The following is a 12,660-nucleotide window of genomic DNA, read 5'->3' as shown; positions in this document are numbered from 1 at the left end:
CACCTGAATTCCATTAATATTCCCTACATTTTTGAATAAAATTGAAAACAAAATAGAAATATTGCAATGGCAACTAAAGTAATTAAATATATTGGTCGTACTACCGATTTCAAAGGTAAAACCTTATGGGAAATAGTGGGTGATCTTAAAGATTTTGGTGTTGGCCGGTTGGTGGTACGCAACATGTTCCAACGTTACCCAGAGCCATGTTATATGCGTATACTGAAGGTGGATACCGTGGATGCTGAGGTCAGAACAAAAACAATAAATAATATATTTTTTTAAATATTAATATCTACTCTTTTATTCCCAGGATGGTGATAAGCCCCGCAAAGTAAAGGTTACCGTAGAGAAAACCTGGCGTGGTGTTACCCTACCCAAACCGGTGGAAATTTTCAGTACAAGTTATAAGGCCGATTATGAATTGGTGGACAAAGAAGATGAGCATAAATATCTACAGAATACAGCTAAAGTCGAGGAAAAAATATTGAATCCATTTGTTGAGTTTCCACCATTGCTACGTGAATTCATTAGTGAAGAAACCGGTAATACAAATCCCCAAATGAAGGTGCATTTTAAGCAAACCGATAACAAATTTGTACGCCTCGCCAAGGATGGTGAAAAACCAACAATACAAGTAACAATGGGTTTAGGACAACCCTCGACCATAGCTAAGAAGTTTTATGAAGGTGTGTTATAGATATTAAAATGTTGTTCATATATATTTTTACTGTTGTTAAAGGAAAGTAAACATAAGCGATGATGTTAAAATAAAGAAGAAAATCACGAAATATTGGCAAAGCACACACAGGAGATGCAATGAGTTTAAAGAGGAATAACAAAGGTGGTATTCGAGGAGAGAAATATTGGAGATGAATATGGACAATTTCCCTTAGCAGGAAAATAATTTGGCCAACATGGGACCAAATTGAAAAAAAAACCTTTAACCCTGTAAAAAGTTCAAATGAAAATGACGTTTAAAAATGGAAATTCACATTTCCTGAGATGTGGGCGTCCAAAGTTTTCATCGTATTTTGTATTTTTTCATGTTTTTTTAATATTCAATATGGGTCGATTTTTGCTGATTGCAAAGTGTAACTATTTCATCGAAGAATTTCATACTAAAGATATTCTGTCGCATCTATCAACAAGAGTCTTAAATGCTCGGCTGAAGGCCTGCCACTCAGAAGAACTATTCTACTTTAAATCTTCGCGTGGAAGATTTTAAAAAAAATTGGAAATGATTTATAAGGAATTGGTATATAAGAATCCTGTTCTCAGAATCCGTAAAATAAATCCGAATAGCGTTCATTTCATTTTGCCAATGAAATGACGTCCAGAGGCATTAAAATTGTGCTTTGAATACGACAACTTCAAATAATTTCCACAAATCTCCTGACTTTATGAAAACTCTGCAAATTGGATATTCCTCTTTTGCGGTATGAAACCATCGAATATAATTTATTTTTTTTAGTTCTAATAAATCATTCTATATTATTTACACATACAAATTCACACAATGCTTTGTTCGTCGTTTAATTAGAGAGAGTATAAATACATACATACACAAACTAAAATGCGTATAATGAGGAGCAATAATTTTTTGGAATACATACGAAAATATTAATACATAAATTACAGTTAATTTAATATATATATGGAATAATAGTAATAATTAAATTTTTAAAATAATAATAATTTGCGACACCTAACGATTGGCCTCCATTTGTCGTAATTTCCTAGTTAGATTGTCCACCTCCAAGCCCAATACATCTAAATTTTCCTAGAAAACAAAACAAAAAAAATTATTTAGAAATTAATTAAAATTTTTTTCATTTTGTTTTCACCTTTAGTGTAATATTTTTCAGTAACGTATCCTCCAATACGGCCTGCAGTTTTTTGTTAATTTCCAGTGATAGCTCCAGAGACATGCTTTTGTTTTCGACACCCTTAATGCCACCATAAATGGCGGACATAACACCATTACCATATTTAGCTAGTTCACTTTTATTTTGATCACTCTTCGAGGAGGTTAAGGCTCCTGCCTGTTCCCTAAGCATATAATGTTGGACGACTTTGGATTTCTTTTGCAGCTCTGCAACCAGTGAAAGGCTATGCTGTTCGAGAAAATCAATTTTTTCAGCTTGTCGGGCGGAAGCTTGTTGCAGACGTAAAATGCGTTCGACTAAATGTTTCTTGGAAGGTCCCTGAAGGAAAACAAAACACACACACAAAATAATATTTTTGTTAAATTTAAAATCAAATCCATTTACCTTGTTTTCATCTTTAAAGTCTAATTCCCTGCCGGTTACTGTGTCGGATTCCGAAGATGCACTTCCCCTTCTACTACCCGCCGTGGAACTAACACTTTGCACTGTTGTACTGATACTGCTCTGGCGACTATGTGGCCTTTTTGTTGTTTCCGCCACTAACCTATCGTCCGAGGAATTTTTGTGATAACCATTATTTTGTGACGCCGGTGTCTGTTGACATCGGCAACATATATAGCTCTGCGGTGTATCACCTTGTTGTTCGGCAGATTTTTTCAATTTCATTATTTCTCTTTGCAGTTCTTTTACAATGGTATTATGTTTATTTTTTGTCGCCTCAAAATCACCCTGAACATTTTCCAATTTTAATTTGGTATTTTCATAGAGCTTCGTCTTCTCCGACAAATGCTTGGCAAGCAATAAACGTTCTTCGTTCTTTTGAGATTGTTCCAATTTCAGTTGTTCCTCGAGTGCCAAATATTTGTCATCATAGGAGGATTTTTCTTTTTTTAACAATTGATTTTCAGCTTCAATTCCTTGGGCCTGAAACGGAATGAAAAATATATATAATTTTTACAATAAACCACAAGCCCTCGAATTTTTTTTCTATAGAAACAATGACTGTCCTGAGAAGGTAGTCTTGATATATGCTCGACTCATTATATTTCATTCTAGTTATTTACTGCCATTGTTGTTTTTGGCAAGCAGCCTTAAATACCTTGGCTTTTAGCAAGCAAATTTGATTTTGCATATCCACAATGCTGCCACTCATTTCCATATTAAAGCTTAACAATTCCTTTTCCTTATCATGCAGCAATTTCAAGTCCTGTTCATTATCCAGCAAACGTTGCTTGGCTTCACTTAGTTCGGCAGTTAAATTTGCAATTTTTTCTTCATTTCTAAAATAATAAAAAAAACATTTTTATTTATCAAATAATTGTAATTATTTTGCGTGCTCACAAAGTATTTTGAGTTTTCAGAACTTGTAACTCTTCCAATTGGCCACGTAATTTTGCCGATTGTAACATTTCTTCACTATAGGAATTTTGTATTTGATTGTGTTCTTCTTGGAGATGATTATAGGCCTCGGATAATTGGGATTTCTAAAAAAATAAAATAAATAATAATTTGAAATTGTGTACTGTTTTAAGTTTAAACATCTCAAAATTAAATTACCTCTTGAGTCTCTTGTTTTAACTGGTCTTGCAATTGTTTTATAATTTCCTTTTGTGATTCAGTTTCCTTGGAGAGTTTATCCAAATGTTCAGTCTTACTGGCAATTTCATGTTTTAGCAATATGGTTTGGGCTTCAAATTCAATTTTTAATTTTTCTGAAAAAAAAATAATTATATTAATTTTGTATAAATAGTTTAAAAGACGGGGATGATTTACCATTGGCCTTTTCTTCCAGTTTATTGGGGGCATTGCGTTCCTCTTCCAATTTACGTTCCAAGGCCAATTTTGCCTCTGTCTCCATATTTAATTTATTCATGTGATACTTAAGTTTGGATTCCAAATGACCATAATCGGTTTTTAATTTTTCACATTCTCTTTGGTATTTTCGTACTTCGTTACACTGTGTGTTGGAAAATTAAAATATGAATTGAAATTAGAATAATTTGTGCTTTATTATGTCTAGCTTACCTTTTCATCCATTAGATAAGCTATCCGAGATTTCTCTTCATTTAGAGCCTGAAATTTGTTGCTATAATTTTTAATTTCTTTCTTAGCATCGGCCAATTGTTTCTCTATGGCCTCCTTTTCTTTTTTAGCATCGATAACATTTTTCTCCTTCATGGCAAATTGTATAACCGTGGATTCCCTGGCCTTATTGGCCAAATCCTTTTCACGTCGAAACTAAAAAGAACAAATAAATTAACATCTGTAAAAGAATTCTACCAACAACAAAAAATTATTTATTTCTTACCGCTTCTTTTTCTTTCTCCAATATCGCATTTTCCCTTTGGAACAAAGATATCATGTTATCTTTTTGGGTCAATGCTGCTTGTAACTGTTCCAATTGTTGCTGTTGTTGTTGTAACTTGATTTCAAATTCTTTTAATTTATTGAGTTCTTCAGTGGATGGTTGTTGGTGCTGCGGCGGCTGTTGTTGTTGTTGCGATGATGGTGGAGTTGCTCGTTGAAGTTCAACAACATCAGCGGCCTTTTCCACAAGATCCATATAACGTATGGATGATGAGGAGGGTGAACTGTGTGTGGAATCATTTGTTTTGGTTGGGGTATTTGTTATTGTGACAATTTCAGCATCATTCGTTTTTGTTGGTGACGTTGTTACATTAGTTGTTGCTCTTCTAATATCCAATGATTCCCCCTTCTCCAACTTTAAATTATCACTATTTTCAATTATTGTTTTATTATCTTCCACATTCTTATCTTGCGTTTTTGATAAATTTGCATTGCTCGTCACATTTATGGCATTAATTGGCTGGGATGGCATCGTTGTAATTTCTCCATCTGTGTGCATTTCAAACAGACCATTGTTGTCACCCTTCGTCTTCTCCTCCTCCTTCTCATCAACGATGGTTGTTGATTGTGGGTTGCTATTGTTATTGGTGGTTGTGTTGGTGGTGTTATTGCTTTCATTATCAATGGAATGTTGTTCTACGGGATTTTCTTGCGTTATAGTGACTGGCTTTGTGTTTTCTATGGATTCATCCATTTTGGTGGTTTAAATAATTTCTATTTTTTGTGATTTAACAACTCTTTATTTAATTAAGAACACATTTTGCGCTGCGTAGAAATATTTTTGTCCAAAAATATTTGCAATATTTTCGTGTGAAAATTTTCTCCCTATGTTTACGCGTCAAAATGTAACTGTTAACTCTCACAGAATGTGTCTCTCGCTCTTTCTCTATCAATATATTCACTTTAAAATGTTAGCTCTTGTTTGTTCACTCACTGGAAAACAATAACACATACATTGTTGAAGGTAATTGGCAACACTTTTGCTCCGTAAATAAGAGAGAGGGAGAACAAAACAAACACAATCAGCTGTTTCTCAAAAGGGAGTTCACAAATTTAGACCTAGTTGTCCCCAATCAGTTTTGTTTTGATTCTGCATTATCAGTTATGTTTTGAGCATCATTTCTTCCACTTTCATCACGCCGACGATTTTAATAATGCCGGCCATGTGGTCCCAAAGTTTGTTTTGTTTGTTGTTTTTTTTTTTAACTCAGTTGACCATTGACCGAACCTACCGCCACAGCAGAAAGGGACCATTTGATTCAATAAATGTAAGCAATCAAATAATTACTGCTAGATGGAGACCAAAAATCAATATGTACCCCGAGTCAATCAGGTATGTGGGCATAATGATAGTTATTTATTAAGGAACAAATCTAATAATTGCGATTTACAGATTGACGCCATCACATTAAACAAAGATATCACGCGTATGATAAGGGAAAACCTACTGGAAAATCTTCAAGCAATATCAGTAAGTATGATTTAGCAGATTAAGATAACCCTACCATATTAAGATGATTTAATTATATAGAATATTTATTTCCCCATTGCAGCCCGTATTGTACCTGAAAATACAACCCGAACTGGATCTGCTAATACAATCGGCAATTTGGTTTGGTTCGGTGGGAAAACGTTGTTCAACATTTGGACAACAGCTACTGGTGTTGGCCTATGATTCGGAACGTTTAACCATATCCAGATTGGTGTTACATTTCTGTCTAACAGTTCTGCCAAGCTATATTAAAAAATTGGAAGAACGTCGACTCAGCCATCGAGTTGAATGGCTTACCAAGGCCATAGAATATGGAGAGAATGCCGCCCTTGTGCTGTCGGTATTGAATTTCTTTAGATTCCTGAAAACCGGTAGAAAACCCACGCTCATTGATTTCCTACTTGGCCTGGACTACATTAGTTTGCGGCACAATCAACGCAGAGACATTGGTTATAAATATTTGACCCGTGAATTGTTGTGGGGTGGTTTTATGGTAAGTTTTATGATCTCACTTTTTATCACAGAAATTCTAATTAATGTTGATATTATTTTCATTTAGGAAATATTGGGTCTAGTTCTGCCCATCATCAATTTCCGTAAACTGCAACGTGTTGCAAGAAATCTATTTACCTTAAAGAAACCGGAGGCCGTTGATGAAGCGGGCAATTCCTTACACCCAGCTAATCGAAAACCAAAACTGACACCCACCACAACATGTGTATTTTGTGGGGAACGTCCCACATTGCCACATTATATGGGCTGTGAACATATCTATTGTTATTACTGTTTATCTGCCAACATTTTAACAGATTCCAAATTTTGTTGTGTCGCTTGTGACACGCCGGTCCCAGCGAGTGGCATAGAGCCACTGTAGTGGTTACAACGAAAGTTAGATGTTGCAGATGATATGTAGTCAAGTTAAATAAAAATTGGATATAGGGTATTTTTTTATAACAGAATTATTATTAGAGGAATAAAAATAAATACAAAAATGATATAGTAACTAAAAAACAATGTATAAATCTGTCATAATTAATTGAAGAAAAAATATACAGTAGACCACGGATATAAGAACATCTTATATAATAAAAAAGACGGATATAAGAAAATGTTTCACCCATAAATGAAAACAGTTTGTTATATAAAATAAATTCATATAAGAAAAGCCCGCTTATAAGAACAAATTTCTCGATTTTTTTAGATGTTCTTATATTCGTGGTCTACAGTACCCGGAATTCTATACTGAATCCCTAATTTTTTTATGAAAAAATTTAGTTTCCTTTGCATTTCTGTTAACTGAAATACAGCAATAAAAAAATCAGTGGGAAACACAAAATGGTCCTGTAGAAAAAATATAGAAAAAAGGTATCCTGGAATACTTTAAATTTTTTTAAAAAGAACTCTTTCTGGTCATTCGATTTTTGTTGTTCTACAGATTTTACTAATTTTTTTATTCGAAATTCCAATCACAAAGATATATATGTCAATTGCCATACGTCCAAATTAATGTTCCCCTTTTAAGATCAGTTACTCATCCAACTAGCCAGAGAGTAATTAGTACCTACTAGTATTTGGTCATTCTCTCTCTGATGAACAGTAAAGTCGTGGAGCGTCTAACAAATTGTGCAAAATACATTCCAAAATTAATAGAAATCATATAAAAGAAGTGTAAGTGATTATTTAATGAAGACGCTATCATAATTTGTTTATATTGCGCATATTTCACAATAAGGTAAGTAAATTTTGACACTTAAGAATCACATTCTACAAATGTAAACAACATTGCGCCAAAATTTGCAAAAAAACAAAATCGGGGACGCGAAGACAGACAGCAAAGATGATGCCAAGTTTCATATGTGTTATTTGTTACGCAGTATTGCCAACCATTTTTTTTGTCTTCATTACAATGTTAACCTATTATAGTAGATGCCGTTAAAATATCCTCTCCCATTATTTATTTCTGAAATAATTCGACCAAGGTTTATTAGTAAGGTTAACAGAAAGGCGAATTCAAAGTCTTCATTGACTGTCATATTTATTGTTTGAAGCAAGGTTTATTCATAAGGTTAACAAGGAGGCGAATTCGAAGTCTTCATTGACTCCCAAATTTATTGTTTGAAGAATAAATAAACAAAAAATATTTTTATTCGAACCAAAATATATGTGCACATTGCTATCAATACGTTTTCCTGAAGGATATATTGACTTTTTATCCTGTCCTGGTTGGTATTTCACGGCTAAAAATTTGACAGCAAGAGAGGACTAAGGCATGAATTCGCCTACCGGTTAACCTTATTAATAAACCTTGGTTTGAAGAATAAATAAACAAAAAAATATTTTTATTCGAAACAAAATATACATGCACATAATTATCATTACGTTCTTTAAAAGATATTTTGAACGTTTATCCTGTTCTGGTTTTTATTTCGCGATTAAAATGTTGACAGCAAGATATGACAAAGGCATGACTTGAATTGAATTCGCCCTTATTCGAATTGCTGGTATATGACCTATCTTCAATTCGGAGTAGATCCAGAGTTTATTTTAGGCCTATCATCTGTACATTAATCAGTTTTGAGTAGTTTACAGGGTTCAAACACTCACTGCTCAAACAGTGTTACTCTATTTACAATTTTTCCCTGCTGTTCATTCGGGGTTTTGCCATTATGCCCAGTTGCAGCTTTCCTTATCTATTTTCTACCCTTAGTGGCAAAGATCAATTTTTGTATAGTCCGTTACTCATTACTTTAAATTGTGTTTATTGATCCGACGGGAGAGGAGTGAGAATAAATTTACTCTTATTTCACCCTTATCTCTCTCTCTCACTTCCAAAAAAAAACTCAATTTTCTTTTATGCTGTTTCTATAGTGCACAAAAATTTAATTTTAGTTGCGCAATTTATTTATCTATCGAAGGTGGTAACTCAGGAAAGACAGCTGTTTAAAATTACTTTACTACCTAGAGAATGGGATAAATTAGCATTAATAATAAAAACAATTTAGTTTTCTAAAAATGTAATATTTATTATTAAAAATGGAAAAAAAAATGATTTGTTTTATAAAAATATTTTTATATTTTTCTGATATTTACTTACTTCTCTACTACCAATTAAATAATATCACAATTAAATAATATCACAATAATAGTTACTATATTTAATATTACATTACGATGACTTTAATAATACACGTAGTTGTATATTCAATTATTAATTTAAATTAACAAAAATATTGAACTTAGAATTAAAAAGAAAACAAAAGTGTTGCCATTGAACGACATTTGCAAATGTTGACGACGCCGTCAAAAACACCACCGACTCGGGCGTACACTCTCTGTCATCTGTTCTTTCGATTGAGTGTTTTTGTGTTTTCTTTGTTGTGTTGAGTGCAAATCCTAATGTGTTGAGTGATTTTCGTTGGGTCTGAACAGAAACAGTACAGAGAAAAAATTAAATAAAATAAGACGAAATAAACAAAGTGCACCTATATAGACGAGAAAAAAGACACGAAATTAAAAGCAAATAACCACGATAATCAAGAACAACATATTTCGCAAAGAAGATTGATCAAAACTAAAAAACATTATTAAATAATCGATAATAAGATATAATTTCGTTGGTTGGTTGGTCAATCAGCGTTGTTGTTTTTGTGGCTGTGTAAAGTGAATGAAGTCGTTAAATAAGAATTACGTTTTAGTTTAAAAAGAAAAGGAACAACAAAAATTACAGTAGCCAGACTACAGCAACAAACGTATTTCATCCAAAAAAGTAATAAACAAAGAAGAATCATCATCTTGAGAAGTGGCAGCAGCAGAACAGCACAACACAATCAGAGTCGTCGTCTTCTTCACCCATACACACGGAGAAAATAGAGTACATTTTGCTCATATCAGGGTCAAGTTTTTATTAAACGAACAAAGACCTTGCAAAAATTAAAAATCTATTACTAAATTTATAATAAAAAGAGGGAATGACACAATCAAATTAAAAATTAAACGAGAAAGTAACAGAGAAGCAACAACATAAACACAACACCTTTTAACACTGCCCAAGTCTGCCAATACAACAACAAACAAATATTAATTAGGAACCCACAAAATAAACAAGGTATGTTGTTGTTGCTTTTGTTGTTTACATTGTTGTAAACACAACTCCTCGATTTCCTCCAACTCATTGTTTGTTTATGTCTGTGTCTGTTTCTATTTTTAGCTTAATTTGTAACATTTCTAAACAATGTTGGACTTAGAAATTGTACCCGAAATTTCTCTTGGCTGTGATGCCTGGGAATTCGTTTTGGGTATGCATTTTTCTCAGGCAATTGCCATAATACAATCGCAAGTGGGCATCATCAAGGGCGTTCAGGTGTTGTACTCGGACACCAACCCGCTGGGTGTGGACATTATAATCAATCTACCCCAGGATGGTCTACGTTTGATATTCGATCCCGTAAATCAACGCCTGAAGATTATCGAAGTTTGCAACATGAAATTGGTGAAACTTAAGTATGGCGGTGTCTATTTCAATTCTCCCGAAGTTTTGCCTTCCATTGAACAAATTGAGCACTCCTTTGGTGCCACACATCCAGGTGTTTATGATGCAGCCAAGCAACTGTTTGCCTTACATTTTCGTGGTCTAAGTTTCTATTTTCCCGTCGATAGTAAATTGCATGCTGGCTATGCTCATGGGCTGGGCTCATTGGTGTTCTTGAGTGGAGCATCACCGGTGGTCTCCAAAATGTCACTGTATGCTGGTAGTAATGTGGCTGAAAACAAGACACCTCCACTGCCCCTATCCTGCTATCATCGTCAATTGTATTTGGAATCGGCCACGGTACTCAGATCAGTGTTGGGTTGTACCAAAGGTCTGCGTTTGAAGCTATTCACCGAAGGATCAGGACGTTCGCTGGAGCCACGTCGCCAGTGTTTCACCAAAGAGATTCATTTTGGTGACAGTTGTCAGGATGTAACAACACAACTGGGCGCTCCCAATCGTATTTTCTTCAAGAGTGAAGATAAAATGAAAATACATTCCTCCAGTGTCAATCGGCAGGCCCAATCGAAACGCAGTGATATTTTCTTCAATTACTTCACTCTGGGCATAGATGTCCTCTTCGATGCCCGCACCCAAACCTGTAAAAAATTCATTTTACACACCAACTACCCGGGCCATTTCAACTTCAACATGTATCATAGATGTGAATTTCAATTTCAACTACAACCTGAACGTTCGCAACTGAACGACACGACGGGTTCACGTGCTTCCTATGGCAGTGGTGGCGAGACAACAAATACTGGTGGACTCGTCAGCATTAATGCTTATTCCAAATGGAATGAAATCAGTGCTGCCATGGCTCCCTCGGAGCGGCCAGTGGTATTGCACAGAGCCAGCTCCACAAATACCGCCAATCCATTTGGTTCGACGTTCTGTTATGGCTATCAGGATATCATATTTGAGGTTATGTCAAATAATCACATAGCTTCGGTTACTTTATATAGTACAGCGCCCGCAAAACCCGCCGAAGATTTATGGCAACAACATAAAATGCAAGATATACGCTTGACTGTGACGTGAGAATGAAGCGCGAAACACACTCACCCATATACACATACATATAAATTACAATTTTCAAAAACTAAATCATCTCTATATTATAATTATAATATTCTACATTAGTTATATGAATTTGAAGCACAAAAAGCCTAACTCTAAGTTAATCGAACAAGAAGTTTCATAGGGGGCAACATGCATGATGTTGAGCTTAAGGCGCCATAGCAGCCGAATGGATTTCCATTTCCATTATGGACAATATATATGCCAGGGTTATGGTCATTTCGTTTAACGCTGAAGCCACACGAAGACATCATCACCACCATTATACAAACCACAAATCTGAGGAATTTCCCAAAAAGAAAAATGCAAAAAAAAAACACATTATTCTTAATAACCAAATATATTTAATATATATTATATAAAAATAATAAAATAATAAAAAAAAGAAATTCGGTGTATGATGCATTGAGATATTAAATCCACTACCCATTCATCTATGGATGATGGTGTGGTTTATTTACTACTGTGTCTGAAAGAAAGTGAACATTGATAATCGATCGATTTTTAATTTAAAATAATATTAACAATTATTCTTTTATCATTCTTTAATGTTTTATTAACATTTAAAAAATAAAATAACAAAAAACAATAAAAAACCAAAAATAAAAGAAAATTTAATAAAAAATATAAATATAATCTATTATTTATTATTAGTATACACCTTAAACAAATCTTCGAATACCCAAAGGAGTAGGCGTACTTTTTTAATTAAATAGGTTTTCATTTTCACAAAAGGAAATGCATTTTTTAAATATATTTTTCAAATGTTATAGCAGGCGTGGAATTGTTAAAAGTGGAATTTTTAAAAATATATTTTTATGTTTTATAGCAAGCAGGTGTGGATTTTAACAATTTTTTTTTTACAAATAAACATTTTTTTTCAAGATTGATATCCGTCGTGGATTTTTTTTAAATATTTGTTTTCAATGTATATATATCTTTCAAGTTTTATAGCAGGCTTGGATTTTTTTAAAGAAATATTTTTATTTTTTCATATTTTATAGCAAGCGTAGAATTTTCAAAAACAAAAATCATATTTTTGTTTTTGAAAATTTTTTTCATTTTTATAGGAGATGTTTTTTCCCTAAAACATTTTTTTTAAGCTTTATAGAAGGTTCGGATTTCTTAAAAATATTTTTCAAAATTTATAGGCTTGGATTTCTTAAGAATATTTTTTTTTTTTTTTAAATTTTATACATATGGATTTCTTAAAAATATGTTTTCAAGTTTTATAGCAGACTTGAATTTTGTAAAAATGAAATCATGTTTTATACACGTGTGTTTATTTTTCAAGTTTAATAAAT

At 33.3% G+C, this 12,660-nt stretch overlaps 4 protein-coding genes across 4 annotated transcripts; 3 read left to right on the top strand and 1 right to left on the bottom strand.

Moving 5' to 3' along the window:
• Positions 1-58: 58 nt before the first annotated feature.
• LOC133323697 (uncharacterized) lies at positions 59-709 on the top strand. The gene is made up of 2 exons (XM_061532654.1): positions 59-249; positions 314-709. The coding sequence occupies exons 1-2, from the start codon at positions 67-69 to the stop codon at positions 698-700; spliced, it is 570 nt and encodes a 189-aa protein (XP_061388638.1). The 5' UTR covers positions 59-66; the 3' UTR covers positions 701-709.
• A 999-nt stretch (positions 710-1,708) lies between these two features.
• On the bottom strand, positions 1,709-4,950 carry LOC133324673 (coiled-coil domain-containing protein 186). The gene is made up of 9 exons (XM_061533551.1): positions 4,198-4,950; positions 3,915-4,127; positions 3,663-3,846; positions 3,447-3,601; positions 3,231-3,373; positions 2,989-3,169; positions 2,274-2,813; positions 1,848-2,207; positions 1,709-1,783 (listed from the first exon to the last, which is right to left on the bottom strand). The coding sequence occupies exons 1-9, from the start codon at positions 4,948-4,950 to the stop codon at positions 1,709-1,711; spliced, it is 2,604 nt and encodes an 867-aa protein (XP_061389535.1).
• Positions 4,951-5,538: 588 nt separating this feature from the next.
• Positions 5,539-6,622, top strand: LOC133324570 (peroxisome biogenesis factor 2). Its single transcript, XM_061533445.1, has 4 exons — positions 5,539-5,589; positions 5,650-5,727; positions 5,810-6,241; positions 6,308-6,622. The coding sequence occupies exons 1-4, from the start codon at positions 5,551-5,553 to the stop codon at positions 6,620-6,622; spliced, it is 864 nt and encodes a 287-aa protein (XP_061389429.1). The 5' UTR covers positions 5,539-5,550.
• A 3,327-nt stretch (positions 6,623-9,949) lies between these two features.
• LOC133323814 (PHAF1 protein CG7083) lies at positions 9,950-11,323 on the top strand. Its single transcript, XM_061532748.1, has one exon. It carries the CDS (start codon positions 9,980-9,982, stop codon positions 11,315-11,317), a length of 1,338 nt encoding a protein of 445 aa, XP_061388732.1. The 5' UTR covers positions 9,950-9,979; the 3' UTR covers positions 11,318-11,323.
• Positions 11,324-12,660: the final 1,337 nt, after the last annotated feature.

This window comes from Musca vetustissima, unplaced genomic scaffold (genome assembly GCF_032173495.1).
Source record: "Musca vetustissima isolate MV318-11 ecotype Yass unplaced genomic scaffold, APGP_CSIRO_Mvet_v1 utg10063, whole genome shotgun sequence".
Lineage (NCBI taxonomy): Eukaryota > Metazoa > Arthropoda > Insecta > Diptera > Muscidae > Musca > Musca vetustissima.
The sequence above is the reverse complement of the archived record's forward strand: the minus strand, read 5'-3'. Positions and strand labels throughout refer to the sequence as shown.